This window comes from Macaca mulatta, chromosome 15, assembly GCF_049350105.2.
Source record: "Macaca mulatta isolate MMU2019108-1 chromosome 15, T2T-MMU8v2.0, whole genome shotgun sequence".
Classification (NCBI taxonomy): Eukaryota; Metazoa; Chordata; class Mammalia; order Primates; family Cercopithecidae; genus Macaca; species Macaca mulatta.
In genome coordinates, this window is record NC_133420.1 from 78,315,969 (window position 1) to 78,341,831 (window position 25,863).

General features: G+C 35.9%; 1 protein-coding gene across 4 annotated transcripts in view; it reads right to left on the reverse strand.

Moving 5' to 3' along the window:
* FOCAD (focadhesin) overlaps positions 1-25,863 on the reverse strand; it is a 314,136-nt gene that overhangs the window by 107,419 nt on the left and 180,854 nt on the right. For all 4 annotated transcript variants that reach the window (XM_077966008.1, XM_028835129.2, XM_077966010.1 and 1 more), the window contains 6 exons: positions 23,509-23,643; positions 19,927-19,977; positions 18,897-18,980; positions 11,368-11,494; positions 4,074-4,259; positions 916-1,037 (listed from right to left, as the gene is read on the reverse strand). In XM_077966008.1, coding sequence (XP_077822134.1) covers positions 916-1,037; positions 4,074-4,259; positions 11,368-11,494; positions 18,897-18,980; positions 19,927-19,977; positions 23,509-23,643 — 705 coding nt within the window. The remainder of the gene's footprint in view (positions 1-915; positions 1,038-4,073; positions 4,260-11,367; positions 11,495-18,896; positions 18,981-19,926; positions 19,978-23,508; positions 23,644-25,863) is intronic.

Genomic DNA, 25,863 nt, shown 5'->3' on the forward strand with positions numbered 1-25,863 from the left:
AATGGATGGCAAAGGATAAAGATGGGTCTTTAAAAACCCTCTAAATTTTGCTATGCTATTAAACTGGTGGCAAATGGTGTGATACAGAATAAAAGTGAATCAAATTAATTACAACCAAATGTATAAGATTTTATAGGAAGATATTTTAGAAATGCTAATTATTTTTACATCAAGTTCATTAAATCTTTCCAATTCATATACTTTTGCTTATAACTGATATATAACCTACTATGTCTGAACTATATAAATCTCTTTGCTGTGATATTTTGTTTTGTTATTCATTCATACATCTTAATTTGTATACATCATAATGAGTGTGATAAAATATTTAAAAACAATAAAAATGCATTTCCCAAGGGCTTTCCAGCTTCCCTCTTCCCCCAGTTTTGCCATAATCTGCAATAATCAGATTTCATATAAATCATCTAATAGAATCACATAACTTTATTTTTAAAAGGTAGCTGAAAGGAAAAGTAAAATAAACAGCAAAACCAAGGGTTATTTTTCTAAAATGCTTTTATTTACTTTTAATTCCAAACTCTCACAAAATATAAACACTGGTCCCCTACATAATTGCAAAGGATTAGAATTAAGATATAGGCAGTAGTATTTCTTTAAAAAATAAATTGTTATTTATTCTGAATAATGACAGTTAAGTATTGATGAAGTAAAGCAAATTCCTAGACATCACTCCCTAATAATTACGCTGGGCAGTGGGGCAAAACATGCCAATTTCTTTCAGAAATACATCAAAATATTTGAGTATTCAGTTGGGTCAGCTATTTTGGTAGTCTTTCAAAGCAACTTACATTAATTATGATCAAAACAATTATTTCTAAACAAACATCCAACTTCTTAAACATATCATGAAGGGAGAAAACACTAAAACATAAAGAAGAGGACATGGGAACCTACCTCATGCACAAGAGCAAGTGAAGTCTGCTTGAAACTTCGCCCTCTACTGGCCATCAGTCTATTCAATGGTTTTCCATCTTTACTCTGATACATGGAAACATCGTAGCAAAATAACATACCACCTTTAAAAAAAAGTTATAAAGACTTTTTTGTTTTTTTAGACAGAGTCTCGCTCTGTTGCCTAGGCTGGAGTGCACTGGTGCAATCTCAGCTCACTGCAACCTCCACCTCCTGGGTTCTGCCTCAGCCTCTTGAGTAGCTAGGACTACAAGCACGTGCCACCATGTCTGGCTAATTTTTGTAAGTTCAGTGGAGACAGGGTTTCACCATATTGGCCAGGCTGATCTCTAACTCCTGACCTCATGATCCGCCTGCCTCGTCCTCCCAAAGTGCTGGGATTACAGGCGTGAGCCACCCCGCCCAGCTTATAAAGACATTTCTTATGGAAAAACTTTACTAATTAGATTCTCAGAAACTGATCATCAATCTGGATAGAGATATTTATAAATAAAAGCTAATTTGTTAAGCAAATTATGATTTCTGACCATTTATGTATAAGGAATTAAAAAACACAAGAGATTTTAAAAAGCTAGTATTTAAAATATTATTGGGACAGGTGCGGTGGCTCACACATGTAATTCCAGCACTTTGGGAGGCCAAGGCAGGCAGATAGATCACTTGAGGTCAGGAGTTTGAGACCAGCCTGGTCAACGTGATGAAACCCCATCTCTATTAAAAATGCAAAAATTAGCCAAGCATGGTGGCGAACACCTGAAATTCCAGCTACTCAGGAGGCTGAAGCAGGAGAATCGCTCGAACTAGGAGGTGGAGGTTGCAGTGAACTGAGATTGTGCCACTGTACTCCAGCCTGGGCAACCAAGAGAAACTCTGTCTCAAAAATATTAACGTAACATAATATAATATAATATTATTACTTATTGACTCATAGCTTTTTAGTTAAGATCACATATGAAATATTTATAATTTACTTATGAATAAATAAGCATAAGTATAAATAAATGAACAAATTTGCAATTCTTGACTTAGTTTGTGAATTGTTAGTTCTAGAGAGTCTATTAAGTTTTTTCAAAATTTCAACTAAGGATAAATACTTGCACATATTAATCTTCATGAACACATGATAACATGGGTCCCTTTAGTTTATACTCACAAATGGACAAGCTTTCCCTCATTCCTGTATTCACATATACTTACTCTCCCTCTCCCTGCCCTTTCCACAATGGTCAACTAAGCTCTCAGCCAAACCTCCAGCTTATTTATGTTTTTTATTACACTGAGTTTCATTATCTTTATTATTTCTTCCCTTATCCTTTAAGTTTGATTTGCTGTTCTTTTCCAAGCTTCTTGAGATGGAAGTTCAAATAATGACTATTTTCCTTTCTTTTCTAAAATATACATTGAAAGTGTAAATTTCCCTAGAGGGGAAACAGTGTTTAGAAATACTATTTTAGCTACAACCTACACGTTGTTATATGGCTTATCTTCATTATCATTCACTTCAAACTACCTTCTAATTTCCATTTTGATTCTTTTCTCTGATCCATCCATTACTTATAAGTATACAGTTCAATTTTCCACCTACTGGAGATATGGTAATCATTTTTGTTATTTATTTTTAGCTTAATTCCATTGTCATCAGAGGACAGACTCTAGGTGACTTCAATATATTGAAATTTATTGAAGTTTGTGGTCCAGTGTATGGTCATTTTGGTAAATTTTCCATGTACAGGTAAAAAATATATAAATTCCATCACTGTAAGGTACAATGTTCTACATGTCAATACAGTAGTTTGTTCATAGTATTGTTCAAATATTTTGTAATTTTATTGATTTTCTTGTCTCCTTGCTCTGCCAGTTACTAAAAAAGATATTTTAAAGTTTCCATTATTATTGTGGGTTTGTCTATTTCCTCTTTTAGTTCTACTCATTTTTGTCATATATTTTGAAAGTATGTTATTTCATGTAGGCCAATTAGAATTGATATTTTCCAAACAGAGTGACTTCTTTTTCTCCATGAAATATTCCCTTCATTTCCAGCTTCTTCCTTTGTCCTGTGTCTAATACAGTATATGAAAAAACTACGGAAGCACTAAAAGATATCATTGTTAATCAAAGAGTAGTTTTCCTCTCCCCTCTGTTAGGCAGACTGGGTGAAGGACCAATTACTTCAACCTAATCAGGAACTGATCTGGGTTAGGATTGATTATAATTTTTGTAATTTGAGTCCAGCTCTGGTTCACTCCTTTGCCAGGGTGTATCTCCCATAACACCCCCCCACTAATTGGCAGTTTAATGAGTCTTTGACTCCTCAATCTGAAACAATTATGGGAGATTTAAGTCTGCCCTCAGAAATTGTCAGCTTAGCTCTTTAGCTTTCCATCCCATAAAGCTTCAAAATGTTGCAAATAACTTAAGAGAGAAATTGCCCATGTGCTCAAGGTCACTCTAGTTCTGAAATGTGTCACTTTGGCGCCACATGATTGCCAAGATGTCTGTTGGTTTCTCCACCTCCTCACCAGCCTCTCACTAAAGTTGAGCCTGAATGCTCAGATTCCAGCTGTGGCCAGAATTAGTAAGTTCACCCAGGTGAGAGCAGTTGCAGATCTTCAGTATCAATTCACCATTCTCTCTAGGGCTTTTACCTCTTGCATGCTGTTTTTCCAAGATCATTCTCCTAGCTCGTCTTTGTTTCCTAAGTATCAGAAGACTAAAAGGGATTTCACTTTGCCTTTCAGAACCTTTCAGCCTAGCTCTTTAGCTCTTGGTGCAAATTCCAAATTCAGCAAATGTCCTATGAGAAAAATCTCTAATTTGTTGCCCTAGTCTCAGGCAATCACTAAAAGCTCCTCTGGTTTCTCTTTCTTCCAACAGGTCATGCCTGCGGGCTGAGTGGGTATCCCCCAAGGTGGGGAAAAAACGTTCTAAAATGTTCTGCTGACTCTGAAACTTTAATTCATCTATTTGCCTTTGCTTCTACAGTTCTGTGATGTCTCTTAAAATGCAATTATTTTTGTAATTTATCCAGATGTTAGTAGCAGCAGCAACACCCTGCCATGGCCTATTACATCCTACTTGGAAGTGGAAGCTAAATCATTACATGAAAAACCTATATTTTTGATACTATGTACTATCCTTACCTGCAAGGCCAGGTTTCAATCCTGGTTGCTTGTTTGTTTCATACATTTTCAATATAAAATTGGGGATTCCTGCTACAGTCTTTCCTTGGTCTGAGCGGGCACCTCCTTTTAATGCAGAGTGGTATATCCCACGAGGCATATTCACCATTTCTTGCTTCACAAGTGATGTAAAGAATTCCTCCAAAGCTAAAAGAGGATAAAAGGAGACCAAAAGTAGAATAAATGCAATAAGCTAGAAAAGAAACATTCGTTCTTAATTCATATAGAAACAACTAAGCTACATTTCTGGCCAAACCTTACATGGTAAAAAGAGAACTCTTGATCCCCATCCCTTTCTTAGTCTTCCTCCAAATTAAAACATGGCACCAAGTTGCTCAAACTTAATTCTTCTCTTTCCCTCACTTCTTACATGTAATCCATTAGCAAGTCCTTCTGATTCCACCTTCAAAATCTATCCCAAATCCATCAATTTCTCTCCATTTTCACTGCTATTTATCTACTTATTATCTTTTCTCCTCCTCATACAAACTAATGTAAAAACTAGTTTACTGAATTCTTTTCACCTTGACCACCCTCTATAAACCTTCCTCTGCCCAGAGGCCAGAATTTTGTCATTCCCGTCCCTAACACCTGCCAGTTGCTTTTCACTGTGCATAAAATAAAATCACAATTTCTGACCAAGATCAAGACCTTTTATGATCTAGCCCTGACTCCCCTCAGAGTCCTGACTCCCCTCGGAGTTAATTTCTAATACCCTACCTCCCTGCTATGTTGAATTCACACTTTCATATGGCCTCTTTCCATTCCTCAAAAACACAAAGTTGATATTTAAGTCAGTGCCACTGCATTTGCTATCCCTTCCACCTGGAATGTATCAGTCCCACATTTTCATGAGAATGGCTCCTTCTTATCATTTAAGTGTTTTCAAAAAAAACCTCTTTCATGACTATCTATTCTTAGCAATATTAGTACAATTATTCTAAAATGAGATATTTCTTTGCCTGTGTTCCTTCTAATTAAGCCCATGATCTTTATTGTTTGACATTTTACTTACCATATAATAACACAGAAATGTGATATCAGAAGACAACAGGATGCACAAACAAAATATTTGATAAGACTATAAGTTTATATTCAAATGTGATTTTCCTAAGGACCACTAGAGGTTGCCCAATACAGAAACAAACAAAAAAAATTAAAACTCAACAAATCATATGGAATAGAAAATGGAAAAAAAACAAAAAACAACAACAACAAAAAAAACACTGCATGGGGCTCTTATAGAAACAAAAAGCAAGGGTCCGCCTAACTGGAATTTCATTCTGAAAAGAGCTATCTAAAAGCCTCCTTTAAATGACTGTGATTGAATTACAGGCAGCAAGAGCTCACTGGAGCATTTATTATATACCCAGTTCTGACAGGACCCTCCTAGATGTAATCACGATTCTCCATTCAAAGTTCAAAAACACCAGTATGCGATGTTTTCCATTTACTCCTTCTTATCTATCCTCTATCCTTCTCAACCCTGCTCTTTGCACTGGAAAAACAGTCTTTAAAGAAAGGCATTAACAGACTCCCATGTCTGTCCTCTGGCTTCTGGTTGGTTTCAACCACTGGAGTCACTGGCAGGAAATCAAGGGGTGAAAACAGTAAAGTCAGGAGATGTATTCCCCAGACACAGGACTTCCTGAAGGATTGCTACAGGTTGCCTGCATTCCTCTTTACTTAAAGTCTTGGCTCCCCTTAGGCACCCCTATTTATAATACAGATACTCTCTGTTCTTCTTCCTCCCCTTATCTCTGTAGGCCAGAGACATTAAGCAGTGTGAGATGGTTCACCATTTCTTGTGAGTTTCCCTTAACCTTGACAACATAACTGTAAATAGGTTCTTTATTAAACTCTCTTCAATTACTCAATCTGAATGTACTCCCCACACCTTCTTGTCATAAGTGATCAATATACCTTTTATACAAAAAAGATGAGTAATATCCGATTGTAGGCCATGTCCCCCAATTTCTGCATACACATACACAGGGACTGCTTCAAAGTGGATATAATTATAGACTTTACAGAATGCAGCTATGAATCATCCGTTTGTGAGGGTAGAGGCACTATGATGAAAGAAAGTAAGTTCATCCTTTCTCAGAAGGGATCCTATTCTGGCAAAAGGTGAAACATGCCAAGGGGCAAGTATATATATGCACATAGACTAACCCAGCAATGGAATTTTTCTGCTTACCAAGCTCTACAGTGAACTACAGATGTTTAACTAACACCAGTCCAGGGATTAATATAAATGAGGATAAGATGCCAGGAGGCTAAGTGTAGCTGATGTATAGAGCTTCATCTTCCCCTAAATACTAAGTTAGCAACTAGAATTTTTCCCATTGCTTTTGAGCTTTCCCCAATCTCTTTCTTACCAATGACCAGATGGGAATTTAAAAAGAAGCTGAAAATTCATAGGATACAAAGTGTCAGATATCAATTCTCAAAACAACCCAAATGTGCTTAACAGCTGAATGGACAAACAAACTGTGTTACATTCACACAGTGAAATGTCAGTCAGCAATAAAAAAGAAAAAACAATTGATACAGGTAACTATTTGGAATAAATATAAAAAACTAGTGCTAATAATAATCCCAAAAGACACAATTCCACACACCATAATCCCAAATGCTGAAATTCTGGAAGATCAAAATTCCTTAAGTCTAAACTTCCTAACATCTAAAATCCCCAAAATCACAATCCCAAAAGGTTGAAATCCCAAATGCTGAAATCCTAAAAGCCTAATCCTGGGGTAGGAGTTAGTGCATTTTCAGTTGTACACAGGATAGCTGCATCATGTTAGGCAGAACTATTATCTTGTTACTATCTTTATTTGGAAGTTAAGGAGATGTATATGGGTGCCAGTTGACGAGGGGTGAACTTGTGAACTTAAGTGTCAACTTGGCTGGCTTAAGGAATACCTAGAAACCTGGTAAAGCATTATCTGGGGTTGGGGAATATAAGGGTATTTCCAGAGGAGACTAGTATGTGAGTCTGAGTAGTATACGGGGGAAACCTGCCCTTAATGTTGATGGGCACCATCCAATTGTCCAGAGACCCAGAGAGAACAAATACAGAAGGTGAACTGCTCTCTCTATGAGAACTGAGACAGGGTTCTGCTGCTGCTTTTGGACATCAGAACTCCAGGCTCACCAGCCTATAAGCTACAGGACTTACACCAGCAGCTCCCTGGGTCCTGAGGCTTTTGGTCTCAGATTGAGAGTTACACCACCCACTTCCCAGGTTCTGAGGCCTTCGGACTTGAATGGAGCCACACTACCAGCATCCCAATCTCCAGCTTGCAGACAGTCTGTCACACAACTTAGCCACCACAATCATGTAAGCCAATTATCCTAATCAATCCCCTCTTATATATCTATATACATATCCTATTGATTCTGTCAGAAGAAATGTGACTAAAATAGATTTGGTATTGGAGAAGCAAAATAACATTCCTTCTTACTATATTCCTTACAACAGAGTGGAAGAGAGATGCGAAATTGTTCTCTCACAAAAAGGTTGCAATAAGTTATGTGTACAAGGCTACTTAATGGTGAAAGAAGTTCAAGAGCTAATTATTATTGATGCTGCAAAAGCAGAAAATTGCTTATTTCCAATGGCTGAGCAATAACCAGACTTTCAAATGGAGAACATATACTCACCAAATTTGTAGACCACAACTACTCTCCAAATACAAGTGCAGTTCACATTTTGAAGATCACAGAAGTGAAAACACAGGCAAAAAACACAAGAAATCTCCCCTGCCAAATTATTCAATCATATACAACTTCCGCCCCTTCACACATAGTGCCAATTTGCTATGCTATGTATTTCATTTTTGCATCTATTCCAATACTGGAAATACAAATCGTATAAAGACTTCTAAAGAGTTCTAATTGGTTTTATGCATTTTTTTTTTTTTTTTTTTTTTTTACAAATCTGACTCCACAAAAACGCATTATCACAACACTGACTTTGTGTGTACGTATCGTGTACATATGTAAAAATGTTGAAACTTCCTCAATAAGTAGAGGTGTCATTTTGGTATATCTGCATTTGTGAAACATAAAATATCTTGAGATCTCAATTCTTTGAATGACTGCATATGTAGTGGTGACCCGTTGAGGTTTTTGTTTGTTTGTTTTTTGTTTTTTTGAGATGGAGTCTCTCCGTGTTGCCCACACTGGAGTGCAGTGGTGAGATCTTGGCTCACTGCAACCTCCACCCCAGGTTCAAGTGATTCTCCTGTCTCAGCCTCCTGAGTAAATGGAATTACAGGTGACTGCCACCATGCCCGGCTAATTTTTGTATTTCTATTAGAGGCAGGGTTTCACCATGTTGGCCAGGCTGGACTCGAGCTCGAGATTTTTGACTGATTTTATGAAAAGACTTCAGTTGTGCATCAGAGTATTTCAGATGACTGCAGTTACAAAGCTGGGAGCTACAACCACCAATCATAGTGATAAGCATTTATTTGTTCTGCGGGCCATTTATTTATGGATACAGTTCATCTGCTCCTAATTGTTATATTGTGGCTGTTGTTAGTATATCTGTTTATGATTGCAAAAATATGTACATTACTTTGCCTATTTTATTGTATAAAGTGCTCTATCGTGTTTTTATGTTTCTCAAGTAAATTGCATTTTAAAATATAAATATACATCTTTTAAAAAACTTTTCATTATTTTTTCTAGAATTATATTTTTGAGATTTCAGAATTGTGATTTTGAGGTTTTAGACTTTAGGTATTTTAATCTTTCAGGATTTTAACAATTACAATTATGGTGTTTGGGATTTGATCTTTTAGGGTGATGGCCCAAACCCCTCAAGGACACTTGAGGGGAAAAGAAATAGCTAATCCCATAAGTTTACACATACTTGGGGAAAAAAACCTACAAAATTCAAATTGGTCTATAGTTTAAGTTAGTAATATTGTGCCAATGTCAGTTTTCTAGTTTTAATATCATACTATGGTTATGTGAAATGTTATCAAGTAAAGCACCAGGGCAAAAAAGGTACACAGAACTCTCTAAACTGCTTTTGTAACTTCTTGCAAGTGTAAAATTATTTCAAAACTTTTTTTAAATAATATCAATAACATCTCTATTTAAATAATGCAAATTCCTAGATTCACTTTACAGCTGTTTTTTTGTTCATTTGAAAGGAATTAAAAGGAGGAAGGGGCAGGATTCACTTAAATTCAGCACAATCCACTTTTCTGCCTGTAGCATTTGGTGACTAATATATATTATTCATCCTGTGCATTTTAGGGTATATATTCCTAAGGCTAGTGCCTTTTTCCTGGTTCTTTTTCTAGTTCTCTAGTAATCAAAGGAACACTTTTTATAGTTCTCTAATAATCAACAAAGAAATGTCCATGGGGACAGTTTGCCAACATAGCATCTAGATCACCTACCTCACTCAAATTACTAAATTTTCTCAAACAAATACAGTTGTTGATCTCAACTCTTCCACTTCTTTCTCAAGCAAAGGTACTGGGAACCACCAAGTACAAACAACGTAGAAGCGCCAGGTAATAGCCACCATAGCACTGCACATTCTGTACTGAGAGGACAAACAACAGCACCCCTTGGCAACAAATATCCCCCCACTTCTCCTTCTGACACCACAGACTGTGATGGGGGATACATATATGAGTGAAAAAATACCATTTAAAAAACCCCAAAGGACTTTTGACTCTAGGTTATTTCAGGTTAATGAAAGAACTCTGGATAACTGAAGGTTTTTTCCTTCCTTGGACTCATGTTAACTTTAGGGAGGTCTTAGACTCTGAAAAGCTAAGAGGTAGGAAGTGGGGAAGAACAGAAGAGAGGAAGAGTGAACAAGTCTTTGAGGATTCTTTCTAGATACCAGGAGAAGAGAAAAGGTGAACTCTTTGTCTAACTTGGCCATTCAGTTTTCTCTAATAAAAGGAGGCAGGGAATTGTAAAAGAAGCTTTGCCTAGAAATAACTAGTATATATTTGGCTGAATTTCCCAGGAATTTCCATGAGGGATGAAACCAGGGGGAAAAAACTTCCACCATTACAGGCTAGTATGATTATGACTGAGAAGATAAAATGGCATTTTTTGCTTTCATTGAACTTCATTTCCAGAAAGTAAATTTTTACATCCATGAACATTCAAAGTAGAATTGTAACAAAACTAAGCAAGATGTTGTCTAATATAGAAAAGCTACTTAATCACAATAAATCACTTGGGGAATTTTTAAATAACTTTTTAATGATCAGAAAATAATATTCAAAATAAAATAACGTAAATTCCTAATCACAGTCCACAATCAAACATATTTTTCAAATGGTATCGTCTACCATTTCTTGGGTAGGGCATATAGTAACAGGGGCAGGTGAGAACTTCTAAACACAATATACATATAGAATAATTACCACATATAAGCATTAGAATGCTTTATTTATTTATTTATTTTGTGTGCGTGTGTGTGTGTGTGTGAGACAGAGTCTCGCTCTGTCACCCAGGCTGGAATGCAGTGGCATGATCCCAGCTGCCTGCAACCTCCACCTCCCAGGTTCAAGTGATTCTTGTGCCTCAGCCACCCAAGTAGCTGGAACTGCAGCATGCACCACCACACCACGCTAATTTTGTGTTTAAGTCCTGAACTCAAGCAATCTGCCTGCCTCAGCCCCCCAAAGTGTTGGGATTACAGGCGTAGCCGTCACACCCAGCCTACTTTTTAAAAGCTAAAGGCTCTATAAGTTTTACATCAGAGCTGAATGACCATATGATCTGATCCATCTTTGAAAAGCATTAATTTATAGCTCTCAAATAAATCAGTAACATCTTTGGCATAACTCTATAGAAAGAATAAATGTATAATAATGAACTACTCAGTAAATCTCTGAATAGTCTAATGATCTTTTCACTCGGCTTATATAATGAAGTATTATTTAAATCAATGACCTAGAGTACCAGTGCAAATTCATCTTGTGGAATACATTTAGCCTTTCAAATGAATTTTAATTATCAGTGAACGCAGTCGTTTACACTAGTTTTCTTGTACAATGCTACTCAGATCTAACGTTTTTTCATATGATTTAAACACCATACTACCTCAAGCTGTTTCGATAGAACAGATGGGTGCATTTAACATTCTGGTTAAAAAATATGCACATAAGGTTAAACTATAGTATGTACCTATCACAAAAGAATATAATCAGACAAATCCAATCACTAAAAAATGCTAGCTTCTCTACTAACAAATAGGAGTCACCTGGTAAAACCAAAGAGGGGGTGAGTGACAACAGTTTGAGATAGCAAGAGCCAGGAACTGAAAGATCCACATCCTCATCATCTTCATCGTCATCCAACTCTTCAGGAATGGGAATTTCTGGTCTTATCTGAAATGATAAGTGAAAAAATCATAGAGAGGATAATAATAAAACATTATGCAAAATCTTTTCTGTATCCTTTTTGTGACAAGATTTCAAAATTTTGTTAGACTCCATCACTCTATAACATAAAAGACCATTGAAATAAATTTTTTAAATCTATTCATTTTTCAGATTAACTAAATGGTCATGACTCTAGTCATCTTATTAGACACAATCTCAGATCCGTATAAAAAGCTAATGTTAATCCAGTAAATCACTGTAAGTCACCATAAGCAATAATTACTATAGAAAACTAACAAAATCCTATACCATCCAAAAAAAAATGCAAACACTGATATACTCAATATATTTAACTTCTATAGCTCACAGTTAAATATTTGCCTTGTCTGAACACCTTTTTAAAAATTTGTGATTCTAGTAATACTTCCATGACAGAGCTTAAAATCTTACAGTAGAATATGTAGTAGAGCTCAGGGAACAACAGAATGCTTTAGTTGACTTTTTTTTTTTTAAAGACTTGGCAGTTTGTTGCTATGGAATACAAAAACACTAAAATCTGTAATTGGTAGCTGTACATTATTGTATCTAATTTGCATTTTGAAGATTTTGTGGTTGCTCTTTGATTAGCTAGGTTTGTTTGAACCAAAAATGAAAAATGTAAAAAGATTTCTACATTGTTTTCATAAGATGTAACTGTTAAGCAATTAATTAAATTTTTAATACCTTCAATGACACTCTATCATAATGCCCACATGGAGATAATTAAGCATTAGGGGAGGAAATCAAAATATATAAAAGTGGTTTCTATAACCATAAAGTGCCAGAATCCAGTCATTACCATTAGCGTGTCTCCCAGATTTATTTTTAGAAATAATTAACAATGCCTGCAGACCGCCTTCTTCATAGGTCCCCAAAGCACTGTTCCATTTAGGAACTGTACTGACTCAGGATTCTTGCAGGGGAGTAAAAGAAACAGAAAAGAAATGCTTCTCTTAAGTATAATAATCTCAACTCCAAAGAAGCCTTTCAACGATAACTAGTGTTCTCTTCACTAGTGAAGGAGAAGTGAAAGCAACCTGACTACCCAAGCACTGTCCAAGACAGGATTTAATTCAGACTCAATATTAAGTACCTAATTCTCAGAGGGCTGAATCAGCCATACTTACAAAGATAACTATCAAGTATACTCTAGATAGGGTATGAAAGCGTCTGTCAAAATCACTGCGTATCAGAGAAACTCTGGCATGTTCACAAACCTTTTAATTCTGACCAGTAGGGTTTTACAAGTGTCTGGTCTGTGTGAATACTCAGTCTTCCAGGTTTACTCTCATCAAGAGTTGTCTTAAAGATTCTAACCAATCCTAGTGGCCTAAAAAGTCCTAAGAAAGAAGTTGGTTCTGAGACCTTCTGCCTTGCTTCCTGACATTTTACACATCATAGTAACTTGGGAAAACAGAAAAACAGAGTTACTATATGGTCTAGGAGTTTCACTCCTAGGTATATAACCAAGAGAAATGAAAATACATGATCACACAAAAGCTTGCATAAGTATTATTTATAATAGCCCCAAAACGGATGCAGCCCAAACGTTCATCAATTGATGGAATATATAAACAAAATATAGTATAAATCAATACCATGAAATATTATCCAGCCATAAAAAGGAATAAAGTACAAATACATGCTACACATGAAAGAATCTTGAAAGCACTATGCTAAGTGAAGAAAGCCCGTCACAAAAAACCACATCTTGTGTACTTCCATTTATAGGAAAGGTTCAGAATAAGCAAACTTACAGAGGCAGAAAGCGGATTAGTAGTTGCTTAGGTCTGGGAGAGGGAATGGAGTAATGGAGACTGACTGCTAATAGAGTTTCTTTTAGGGGGGAAAATGTTCTAAAATTAGATTGTGGTTACTCTGTGATTAGTTGCACAACTGTTTCAATATAGTAAAACCACTAAATTGTATACTTTAAATGGGTAAGTCGTACAGTATGTGAATCATATGTCAAGGAAGGAAGGAAGGAACGAAGGAGGGAGGGAGGGAGAGAAGGAAGGAAGGAAGGAAGGAAGGAAGGAAGGAAGAAAGGAAGGAAAGGGAAGTAGCTAAGGAGAGAGAGAGGGAGGGAGGAAGGTATGTAGGCATACAAAGGAAGAGGAGGGGGAGGGGAAGAAGAGGGGAGGAGAAGGAAAAGAGTAAGCTGGGTGGAGAGTCGGGGGACAGTCATTGACACCACCAGAGGAACCTTAAAGTGCTGTGCAAACTATGTCAAATGACCAAATGCTTCCAGAATTATTTAGTATAAAAGGGATATGATCATTTCCGTACAACTTTTATGCTATCCTCCTATCCTGTCCTTCTGCACAGTCAACCTAATTACTTAATACGAGTCACTGCACTTGGGTCATCAATATTTTTAAGGGCCACTAAAGAAACAGTTATTAGACTGGGGATAAAGCAAACTGACCAACCCATCAATCTTAAATTGTCTAATTTCATATTCACATAACTGTGTGCTATATTATCTTCTATGCAGTGAATAGCATGTGTGCATCTCAAATGTGCATACATTTTAGTAAAGAAATTACACATGTATTATAATTTAATAATAGATTATATACTATATGTATTTATAATGGTTTGATCACTCCTTCAATTTTGTTTCCTAATAGGTGAGCTGATTCTCCTGGACAAATTAGCACTTATTATTACATTTTGGTTCCATTAAATTTCCTTTCTCCTCTGATCATTTCTTTTTTTTTGTTGTTAATTTTTTATTTCCATAGATTATTTGGGAACATGTGGTGTTTGGTTACATGAGTAAGTTCTTCACTCCTCTGATCACTTCTTAAAAGAATTATTTGTTCTACCTTCCCTAGGCTAATACCAGTTTTTCCCCCTGGTTGCATGCAACAATTTAATAAGGTCAATGCAAGTAAAACTATAGAGAAGCAAGAGAACTCAGTTGAAAGAATTCCTGTTAAAGTTATAAAATTTTGGCAATAATATATTAGCTGCTAAAACACTCAGAAAAAAAAAAAACTGCATATGTATCTATTAGGTTGGCACAAAAGTAAAAAACTGCAATTACTTTTGTGCCAACCTACTAAAATACACATACACACCACCAACAAAAATGACCTGCCTCTTATAACTAAGCTTTGTTGAAAAAACTTAAATGGAAAGTTTAAAATGATAATTTACTTTTTTTTTTTTTTTGAGACAGAGTCTCACTCTGTTATCTGGGCTGGAGTGCAGTGGCATGATCTCAGCTCACTGCAACATCCACCTCCAGAGTTCAAGCAATTCTCCTGCCTCAGCCTCCTAAGTAGCTGGGATTACAGGCCCCCCACCACCACCCCGGGCTAGTTTTTGTATTTTTAGTAGAGATGGGGTTTCACCTTGTCGGCCAGGCTGGTCTCAAACTCCTGACCTCTAGTGATCTGCCTGCCTCGGCCTCCCAAAGTGCTGGGATTACAGGTGTAAGCCACCACACCCGGCTGATAATTTACTTTTAAAACCTGCTTCAAATTGAATATAGATACTTCTTGATTCATGATGGGGGTTGTGTCCCAATAAACCCATCGTAGGTTGAAAATATTGGAAGACAAAAATGTGTTTAACACACTTAACCTGCCAAACATTACAGCTTAGCCTAGCATACCTTAAGTGTGCTCAGAACACTTACATTAGCCTACAGATGGGCAGAACCATCTGGTAACACAGAACACTACAGAATATCAGTTGTTTACCCTTGTGATTCAATGCGATTGGGAGCTGCGATCTGATGCTGCGTCCCAGCATCACAAGAGAGTGGTTTACCACATATCACTAGCCTGAGAAAAGATCAAAATTCAAAATTCGAAGTACCATTTCTACCTAATATGTATCACTTTTGCACCATCATAAAGTTGAAAAATCGTAAGTCCAATCATTATAATCAGGGACCATCTGTACTGGAAAGTGTATCCCACAAAATGCCTCACTGTGAATTCTGAGCCGGATAACCTTTCAACCAACTTTCTGTGTCTGTAACCTATGGAAATCCAAGAGTTTGTGCATAAACAGAGAATTTTATTTGGAACACGTCAAGTATCTGCATAAATTATTCAGTTAAAAAGAGAAACAGCTTCTGATGAATGCAGTGACATTCACTTTAAATCAAAGCCAAACGGGTTACACCATATTTATACCAACCCTGAATGCATAATCAGTTCTTTTATATTATTTCTAAAATTAACCCTAGAAATCAAGAAAACAAGTTTAATTTTTAAATAGGTGAATGTTTTTTAATGAAACCAAGTCAGAGAGGAAAGTCAGTATCTTCTACCTAAATGTTTATCCATTACTGATTCTTTTAACAAGGAAACTTCTCTATAGTTTTTTGTTTGTTTGTTTTTTCTTTTGGGGAGGTGCGCTAAAGAAGACAGGGGAAGTGTAACTAGCTTTTATAAAAACAGAAAAAATAAAAGCTAAAAGGGAAAAATCATTCTTATCTATTTTTCAACATTACAATCAACATGTCCTCAAAGAAGTCCCCTGGCATTTTTGAACCAATTTTACATCTGTGTGCTTTAAGTGATTAACAATGATCCTGTTACAAACCAAAAAAATACATGCATTCAGTCAACATCCTCAGCTCTTAAGGTAGGACTTAGCACTTCGTACATACCAAATAAATTATTATTAAACCAATGCAAGTATTACATGTCCATCACCTCTACTCCCACAGAAATTCTTAATAACAAATGACAAGGAAGATGAATTCATCAACATGGTATTCAAATTCTTAACTCATATTATTGTATCTCATTCAGCTCTACCATCTATCCAGTGCCATTTTCCACCTTACCTTAGATGTACTGTTTCATTCAACCCTAAATCTTTGTTCTGATATCTGCCACTCCTCTCTTTTTGTTCTATCAGTCTGTTAACTTTCAACAAGTTATACAACATAAATTGATGTTCAGCAATCAACGTAAAGTATTTCTTAAGTAAATTTAAAGAAAATCAGTACTTTAAAAAGTAGCTGAATTATAATTCACAAAGTAGCCACATTTGTAAGGATACTATATATATATAAATATATATATATAAAAATATATATATATATATATAAGTTCTATTTGAAATTCACGATGGGCTCAAAAGTTTGACACAAGTTTCCATAGGTAAGAAGAGAGAATATGGACACATTTTCACTGGAAAAATAGATAACCTTAAGTCTTGTGTGTAAACCAATTGCCCTTAGTGCAAAGTAATGTCTGTCAACAAAGAATCTTAGTTTCTACATTACAGAAGTCCCACTTGATAGGAACTTCCAAAACATTTGAAAATACATTTTTATAGAAAAATGAGGTGCAGTTTCACATCACTGTTTTATAGTGTCACATCTACAAAACTAAGGTGAAGCACCGACCAGGCTATATCCTTAGCCTTTGGGGACTTGTTTGGGATATGAATACATTGAACACTTTCTAGACTTTTAGTCTTTAGGTGTTCGAACAGCCAAACTGAAATGTAGCAATCAATGAAAAGAAGAAGAATGCATGATGTGGTCTTAGAAGCAATGATTCTCCATAAAGAGATAGGTCCTCGGTATCAGAAGCTGGGGTCAGTGAGGAAGACTCTTTCAAACCACTTATACCCCTCATCTCAACCTCAGTTCAGAATATCCACTGCACCGAGCTATTGTTACTTTTTGGAGTGGGTCATATCCCAGAAGGGGATTAGGGCAGGGGAAAAAAAAAAAAAAGCTGAAAAGCATAGCTACAAAAGGATAAGCCTTATAGCTTTCCTTTATAGCTCTTTTCACTCTGATGCTGAAAACCCAAACATATATAGAAAACCTCAACTCTAAGTACATTTACCATTTATGTTGGAAGATATAAAGAGCTATTTATGGCTATTCAGGGATCAAAGAGTTTAGAAGAGTTAGATTAAGGAAGTAGCTAACATTTGACTGAGTATAGCACTTATAAACTCTTGCAAACATAATTGGAAATTGAATATAAACCCAAAATCAGAAAAAAAAATATATAAACATGTCAATATTTTAAAAGGTAGAGACTAACTAAATGTCAAGAGTATGCTGGAGTTATTTAATAAAAGCTATTACTCCAGCTGGACTATTTTAGGAACAAAAGGTAAAAATAAAGGTAATTTTTATGTTGTGATTTAAATGAATAATTGCCTATTAAAAACAAGAATAAAAGGTACCTCTCCAGATGCTGTAGCTAATCTATTGGCAGGTGTTTGCATATCAAATTTACATGTAGCTTTTTTCCTTTTCTTTTCTTTTTTAAAGCAAGAATGGGTATTGCTAGTTACCACAGTGCAGTCTGAAGTCCCACCTTTTTAATTGTATGAGTCATAAAACATCTTTACTTAAGTTTTCCCATTTGTGATCGCTGCATGTCAAGTGGTCAGTCTGTCTTTGTAAGTCCTCAATGACATAGGAAATCCTGCCTGACTTAGGAAATGGTTTTACAAGAGCCTATTTTCAACCCTTTTTATATGGTGGCTCCAATTCAATTTAGTAAACAGAAGTTTGCCTGGTTCCTACTGGCATCTAATCTCAGTATAAACGGAATCCAGAAGAAAAAGTCAAACCAATTTTAATGCCTGAGGATCCCAAGGAATTCACACCAAACCTTCTTGCCACTTAACCTCAAAGACAGATTCTGAGTAATGTTACATGTAACTTCATCTAACACAATGTCTGCTTGACACTTCAGAGGCATTCAATAAACATCTGTATGCATTTGAATTCATACTGGCACTAAATAAGAAATCAGATATTTAACCCCTTAATAGGATCTACTAATTTAAAGCTGATTATAATAGGCAGATACTAGAAAAGGTTGTATGTGTTTAGTTTAGTCTAAAAACGAAGATAATATCACACTATGTGTTAACACTTAAAACAGAGTGATACTTTCTTCATCCAGTTTTCTGGTGCTAACCTATAAACCATTTAATATATACTAAAAAAAAAAAAAAAAAAAAGCAGATTTTTTCATATGGCATCACATTCTTTATCACAAATAGAGATCTTTGGCTGCACATGTGGTATAAAATCTTAGTCTATGAACGCCGTGCTTGGATTAAAGTCCAGGATGGTATACTAACTAGGCAAAGGGATTCCTATGAGTGACTCAGATCTGGAGCAAGTCACATACCCAGTCAACTTAAGATTTCATTTGCATCATTGGTGTCTTCCGTCTGCTTCAAACCTCTGCAGTCTTTTATAGATAAACAAATAATGGGTATGAATTTTTATCTTGCATGGACAACAAATCTAGGGTTACATATATATTCATCAGGTAAGGATCTCCTAAGATGAGACAGACAAAGTTGTAAACCCTAGCAAATTAAGAAATACCAGTGAGAAAGCAGATATGCCTACCTTTTCAGGCAGATGAAGAATGGTGTGTTCTCCTGCACTAAAGTTGGACAGGGATCTATACGCAGCATTTGCTACAATTGGGTCCTAGATAGGGTTAAAAAAAAAAAAAAAAAAAAAAAAAAAGCAAGTGAACAAAAAAGCACAACATACATTAAACATCAAATCTGGAGGGGGAAAGAAACCTTCCCCCACCAATCCCAAGATTCTACAGTCAGTGCTTTGAAAATGGTATTAACGCTTTGCCTACGCCAAAAGTGTATTTACTAGCAATTTCAGAAGAGAGAGCAAGAAATTTAATCCTCGTTTCAAAAGAAAATATTGCAAAAAAAAGTGAAAGGGTCTGCGAAGGGAAGTAAGAACAATTGGAAAAAATTATCAGCATTAAACATTTTTCTGGAGAATATGCCCAATTAAAAATGGGCAAGGAGATCAAAAATACTAAATTTTTATCCTAGTTTGAACATTAAATATAAAGTAACTCATAATTGCTCAAGTCTCCATGAAGTAGTATGATTTAGCAGAAGAGGAATAAGGAATTACTGTCTGATAGGCCTAGGTTTGGATTCGATTCTCTACCTATTAATAGGACAAGTTAGCCTTTTGGAATCTAAACTCATTCATCCATGAGTTAGGTATAACACCACCAGCATCTCCATATATAATCCTTGATTGGTAACAACACCTAAAAGATGGACTGGACTTTTTGTTTCTTTGGTATGCTTGTTGGTGGGGACAGGGCAAAGCAGGAAAGGGGAAAGACCATATAAAAATATAAAATAATATCAACAGTTCCTCTTCCCATCTGTCAGATTCACCAAGTATTAAGTGCACTTTATGGTAAAAATGTATTAATGGGCATCAATTGAGAATAATTTTAAAACCAAAACTTATGAATAATCATGTTTTTTAAAAATTGGGAACCCATTATTTCAAGACAGTTGTACCTTTTATCCTAAGAGTCTTATTTTACAAATTTCAAAATTATTTCCCTAGCTTTGTTCTGATTCACTGACAAGCCTTGTGATAATACCTTGTTTTGAGTATGAGTCCAGAGAAAGCTGAGGACTTGAACTTTAAAATTCTGAAAAGTTAACAAACAAAAGAATAAATTGTTAAGACCAAGCTAAAACTGAGAATAAACAATCCAAAGTAGCAAATAATGAAAATTAAGTCACTTTTAAAATAACATCACCAGAAATTCACTTGATGTGTATTCACCCATCATTCATAAAATGTAAATATTCAGAAACAAACTCATCTTCTAAGCACATGGATATTTTAAACACATTAAGATTTTAAGATTATGAAATTTAGAAACCTAACCATTTCTTACTCTTAGTCCCTTCAAGTACTAACAGAAATGTCACTCTTTCATGCCACTGTTCTAGCCTACCCAGAAGAGAGTTTTCCTTTCTCCAAGTGGCCATACGGCACATGGTACACCTCAGCATCTATCATGACTAACTCGCTATGAGGTTGTACAACACTTAAGGCAGTGACTGTGTGTTTTTAATTTCAAAGACCTAGACCACAGAGACCACACAGTTCCTCAAAGAAGACAAATGTGTATTAAATAATTGATTGAGCATAAAAGCCATTTACCTTCCAACAGTCGGTGGTCTTCATTGCCACCACATCTAACTTTTTGCCCTTCTAAATCATATTAGGTTCCTCTATACCTCCTTGCCTTTGCATATTCTAGTCCCCAAACTTCAATGGGAAGCAACAGTGTATTAATTCTTCCAGTTCCAAGTCCAATAGCACACATAAATAATTTCCTTGGATTCTTGATAAGAATGTTTGTCATTTTCTCCACCATACTCTCATTGCTCTTTAATTAACTGTGCTCATCAAATGTTATTATAATTATCATCACTCATATCTGTCTCCTTTAACTACCTTTGAGCTTCTAGAAGGCAGGGACTGATAACATGGTATAATGTGAAAACAAAAGATATGAAACTAGTAAGTCCCGAGTTCAGACATCAGCTTTCACTTAGCTTTTTAACTACAGTCTGAGTCAAGTTACTTGCCTAGAATATAGCAGATACTCAATAAATATTTGTCAAATAAATAGGTCTCTCAAAGCTTTAGTTTCTGTAACTACACAATAAAAAATGATACCTTCCTATCAGATATTAAAACTAATTGGTATAAACTGGTAAGAGTGCTGGGGATTGAATAGGTACTAAAAATAGGGTTGACTATACTTATTAGTATCTCTAAGACCTAGTGCAGTTTTAATAAATATATTCTGATTCAATGAATAAGTGAAGCAAGCACTGTGCAAAGCAATTCAGAAAATACACTATAATTAAATCATGGACTCTATTTTCAATAAGCTTATAGTTCAATGGGGAAAATAATACATGCATACCTATATCTGTAGTATAAATAGAATAAGTGTTCTTAGAACAGTATAAAGAACTTTGGGAACAAAAGACTCCAGCTTGCAGACAAACTCTCAAAAGATGGGATGAGGTAAAACAATCCTTTTCTTCCTAAAATATATTTTTAAATTAAAGATGAAAAGGAAAGTAATTTGAGATAGAGGGAATAATATGAACAAAGGAAAATAAATGGAAAAGTTTGGAGGAAGATAAGGACACTATAAGCGGTTTAATTTTTTTGGAGTGCAGGATACAGACCACTAATGAGGCCAGATTCCAGAATGCTTTATGGACTTGGTGTAAACAGGTTGGACTACATTTTAGGGAAACTTAAGGTAATGAAGTTACTAGGGATAGAAATGACTTAAGAAGTGCTTTGGGAAAAATTAAATTCAACTTTGGCTCACATCCAAACAAATTCTAAGTAGTTAAAAAACCAATTATCTAAACACACACAGATAAAAGGGGGAGGAGGAAGGAGGGTCTCTCCCTTCTACATTTCTTCACTTCTGCTTTTTTTTTTTTTTTTTTTTTTTGAGACGGAGTCTCACTCTGTCGCCCGGGCTGGAGTACAGTGGCCGGATCTCAGCTCACTGCAAGCTCCGCCTCCCGGGTTTACGTCATTCTCCTGCCTCAGCCTCCCGAGTAGCTGGGACTATAGGCGCCCGCCACCTCGCCCGGCTAGTTTTTTGTATTTTTTTAGTAGAGACGGGGTTTCACTGTGTTAGCCAGGATGGTCTCGATCTCCTGGCCTCGTGATCCGCCCGTCTCGGCCTCCCAAAGTGCTGGGATTACAGGCTTGAGCCACCGCGCCCGGCCTTCACTTCTGCTTTTAAGGGGACTATGTTCACTGAAGAGACCCCCCCCCCAAATGGACTGGAAGAGATGGAGAGAATGACCCCAAAGCAGTCTGCCTGAACAACAGAGGAGCCCTAATATAAGCATGAAGACAACCAAAATAAGATACCAGAGGAAAAGAATGTAAAATCTGAAAGAAAAAAAAATCTAGTCCAAAAGATAATTCACAACCATGGATAAGCCAACACAAAAAACCAACACACAAACCAATTCATAAATTAACCTGTAATAAAATCTGATTAACTCAAGGTACAAGCAACACAAAGGTATATGATTTTAGCCCCTGAAAAAAGAAAGTAAATACACCCAATATGGCCTTACATTGGCTTTTAGTCTTAGCTCATTATCAGTAGCCCTGTAGACTCTCTGACAATATAAGAGCATGTGCCTGTGAACTGCAGCCATAAGAAAGAATGTTGGTGAACTATATACTCAGAGTCACAAACTGATTCTTTTTTTAAGACCCTAAAAAAAAAGGCTACATGTAAGAATAAACTAAAATATCCTGTATTGATTCATTCATTCAACAACTACTTACTACATACAGATTATGCACCAGGTACTGTGATAGGTATTGTATAGCCAGTAAGGATAAATTTGATTTTATTCATTGTGCAGCATTTAGAATGAGCGGAAGTATCTTCTAAGCCTGTCTTAATCAGATGATCTAACATATATTAGGGACTATTATTGGAATCTGATGGCTGGAATGGCAGTTTATCAAAGTCTGTGAAAAACTAAATCAAACGAGAAGTTCAACAAGACTGCAAGTGAAAATCAACAGCTGCTCTTTGAGAGAAAAGGAAAAAGGCAAGCATGAAAAAAAACATGGCTTACAAACGTAGAGGCATAAATGTAATTCACTACCCTCTGATGCATTTCACTCAAAGAAGAGATAATGAAGAAAATATTAAGCACTAATATATGAATCTTATTACAAAGAATCTTCCACCAAGTATTTCAACTCATTAGAATGACAAACACTGAGTAATTCACAAAGTTCGGAGAGTCTGTCCTGCCTTTATTAATGTCTTTGTGGCTTATTTTTTAGAATTTAAAACATTAAAAAAATGATTTTAAATTGTTGGCTTTATGAATTCTATTATTTTGGAAACACTAGTTTTAGGACAATGACTTTAAAATCTTGACAATACGCTCATAATTAAAAGGTGGTATCCTTTATGTAAATAAGTTTTAGACATAAGATTGATGAGGAGCTATCCTTCTACTCCTAAGAGTCCATAAACATATCAACATGGTCTCAGAACAACAACAAAAGATTAGGAATATTTATTCCAAAAGCTATTATAACACACATCTTTCCAATGAAGAAGCAGGCAATGTGTTGAGCTCCAAATGCATACCTCATATTCAGTTGTATTGACTGTTAAAGAAGGAACCAGAGAAAATAGTTCACTCAGTGTCTTCAGAATGAGAGGTCTTGTGTCACAACTTAGCTTTGGAGAGAGAGCATTCCAAGTAGAGCGAATGCAAACAACCTGTGAAGCAAATAAAAAAGGTCAACACCGAATAAGACCCCAACATATATAAAGCCATTAAGTAAGAGTACTATATTTTATTATAAGGAAACTTAGGAAAAAAATAAGACTATGCCTAGAAGATAGGATTTAATAAGGTACCACCCCTCAAATGAAATTACTTAAACCAATGTAAACTGTTGAAGTTGTGCCTGCCTCACACAATTGCTTTTTTACTACTTTGCTTTTAGTTAACCAAGTAAATAACTCTCTCCTAAGCACATAAGCTCTCACTCTCACCGACACACACAAAATTAACTCCAGATTATCTAGCTATATACATTGTTTAAGAACCAGTCCCTGAAACAAAGTGGGTAAGACAATGCTAGCACATTTCTTTCTAAAGCCAGGTTTCCACATTTTTTAGAGTTTTTCAGGCTGTTGAAACAATATCACCACTCAGAAAACTGGAGTGTTAACATATATAAATCAAACATTCTCAAATCACCTTACAAGCTTTTAAGAGGCAGGAGAATAACTGTAGTATTCAACATAATAATTTAAGACGTTTTAAAAGTCAATTCTGGTTTTTAAAGAGGTCATTAATGATAAAATAAATCTAAAGCCCAGCAAAAATGTTATATCATTTCTAATTTGACCCCATTTTCTTAAGCCAGGGGTTCTTCATTCATTTCAATATCTGGTTTTATGGATAGTCAAATGTGTTCTTAAGTTCAATTCCAGCTAACACTGATGATATTTTCACTGATAGACGTTTTATGAAAATTTTGAGACTCAGATAGGAAGAATGCAAACACAGATCAATTAGATAGGCTTTAACAAGAATTAATCTTTCTAAAATACTCCAATCTCTTCTTTTAAGCTGTAATTAACACATACAATTATTCTCTATCTACAAGTATAAATTATTTAGAAAAACTACATAAGGTAGTAAATTTAAAAATGTCAAAGATAAATTAGTAATATATACTTAAGGAGACAGATTAAGAAGAGGTTCAAAGAAAAGACAGTAGACAGAGTATTTCTGAGAAAACCTGGATTCAGTGCATTTGCTATTACTTTATACTTCCCGTGAAACAGTAGAATAATAAATACTCTTTGATTTGGGATCCCCTACATGATTTGGGTTCAACTAACCTTTCCTAAGGGCAGTACTGTAGACCAGGCATGACAGTAGGCACATTTACACAAAGAAGTAACTCTGATATTATAAATCATCAGCATTTGAAAAAAAACCCAAACCAATTCTCTAAAAGCTATCAATTCAGCACAGTTGCATACCCAGAGTGGTACACAGTACTCAGAGAAACAATAAAATATAAGGATGATCTAATCCTTCAAAAACTTGACACCTTATTGTAAAGGAAGAAAAAGACACATCATTCTAAATTATTGGAAACAAAAAGGTATATGATATGATTTTAAACTATTTCAACAGAAAATAGTTTCAAGAGGAATCTATAGAGGAAAGATAAGTCAGTGGGCGGGAGTCATCAGGGAGGGTATCAAGAGACGATAAGGCTTGGGAAGAGATTTGAAGAAAGAATGAACAGAAATCACACAGCCATGCCACAAGAAAATGGAAAGCACAAGTCAAACACAAAACATGTTGTAGGTACAAAAGCATGAGTATTGGTGGGGAAAGGCTGGTAGATCACAGAATACCTAGAATATCAAAGCAGTCAGAACCAAATCTAAAAGAAAAGGCAGGCTATAGGGATTTCAAGTTAAGAAATACAAAACAATTTAAAAGCTATTCTTAACAAATTCATTTGGGCCTGGCGTAGTGGCTCATGCCTGTAATCCCAGCACTTTGGGGGGCCAAGGTGGGTGGATCACTTGAGGTCAGGAATTCGAGACCAGCCTGGCCAACATGGTGAAACCCCCTCTCTACTAAAAATACAAAAATTAGCCAGGCGTGGAGGCATATGCCCCAGCTACTGGGGAGGCTGGGGCACAAAAATCGCTTGAACCCAGGAGGCGGAGGTGTCAGTGGGCCGAGATCATGCCACTGCACTTCAGCCTGGGCTACAGAGCGAGACTCTGTCTCAAAAACAACAACAAAAACAAAGCAAAACAAAGAAAACAGTGCAGAACAGGGACAAAGGCCAAGAGACTGAGGAACTAATAAGAGAGCTTTGCACTATTCTCAAGCAATTAAAGTCTCCTAGGGCAGAAGAAAAGGCCATGATTGTGAGGCTTCCCCAGCCACGTGGAACT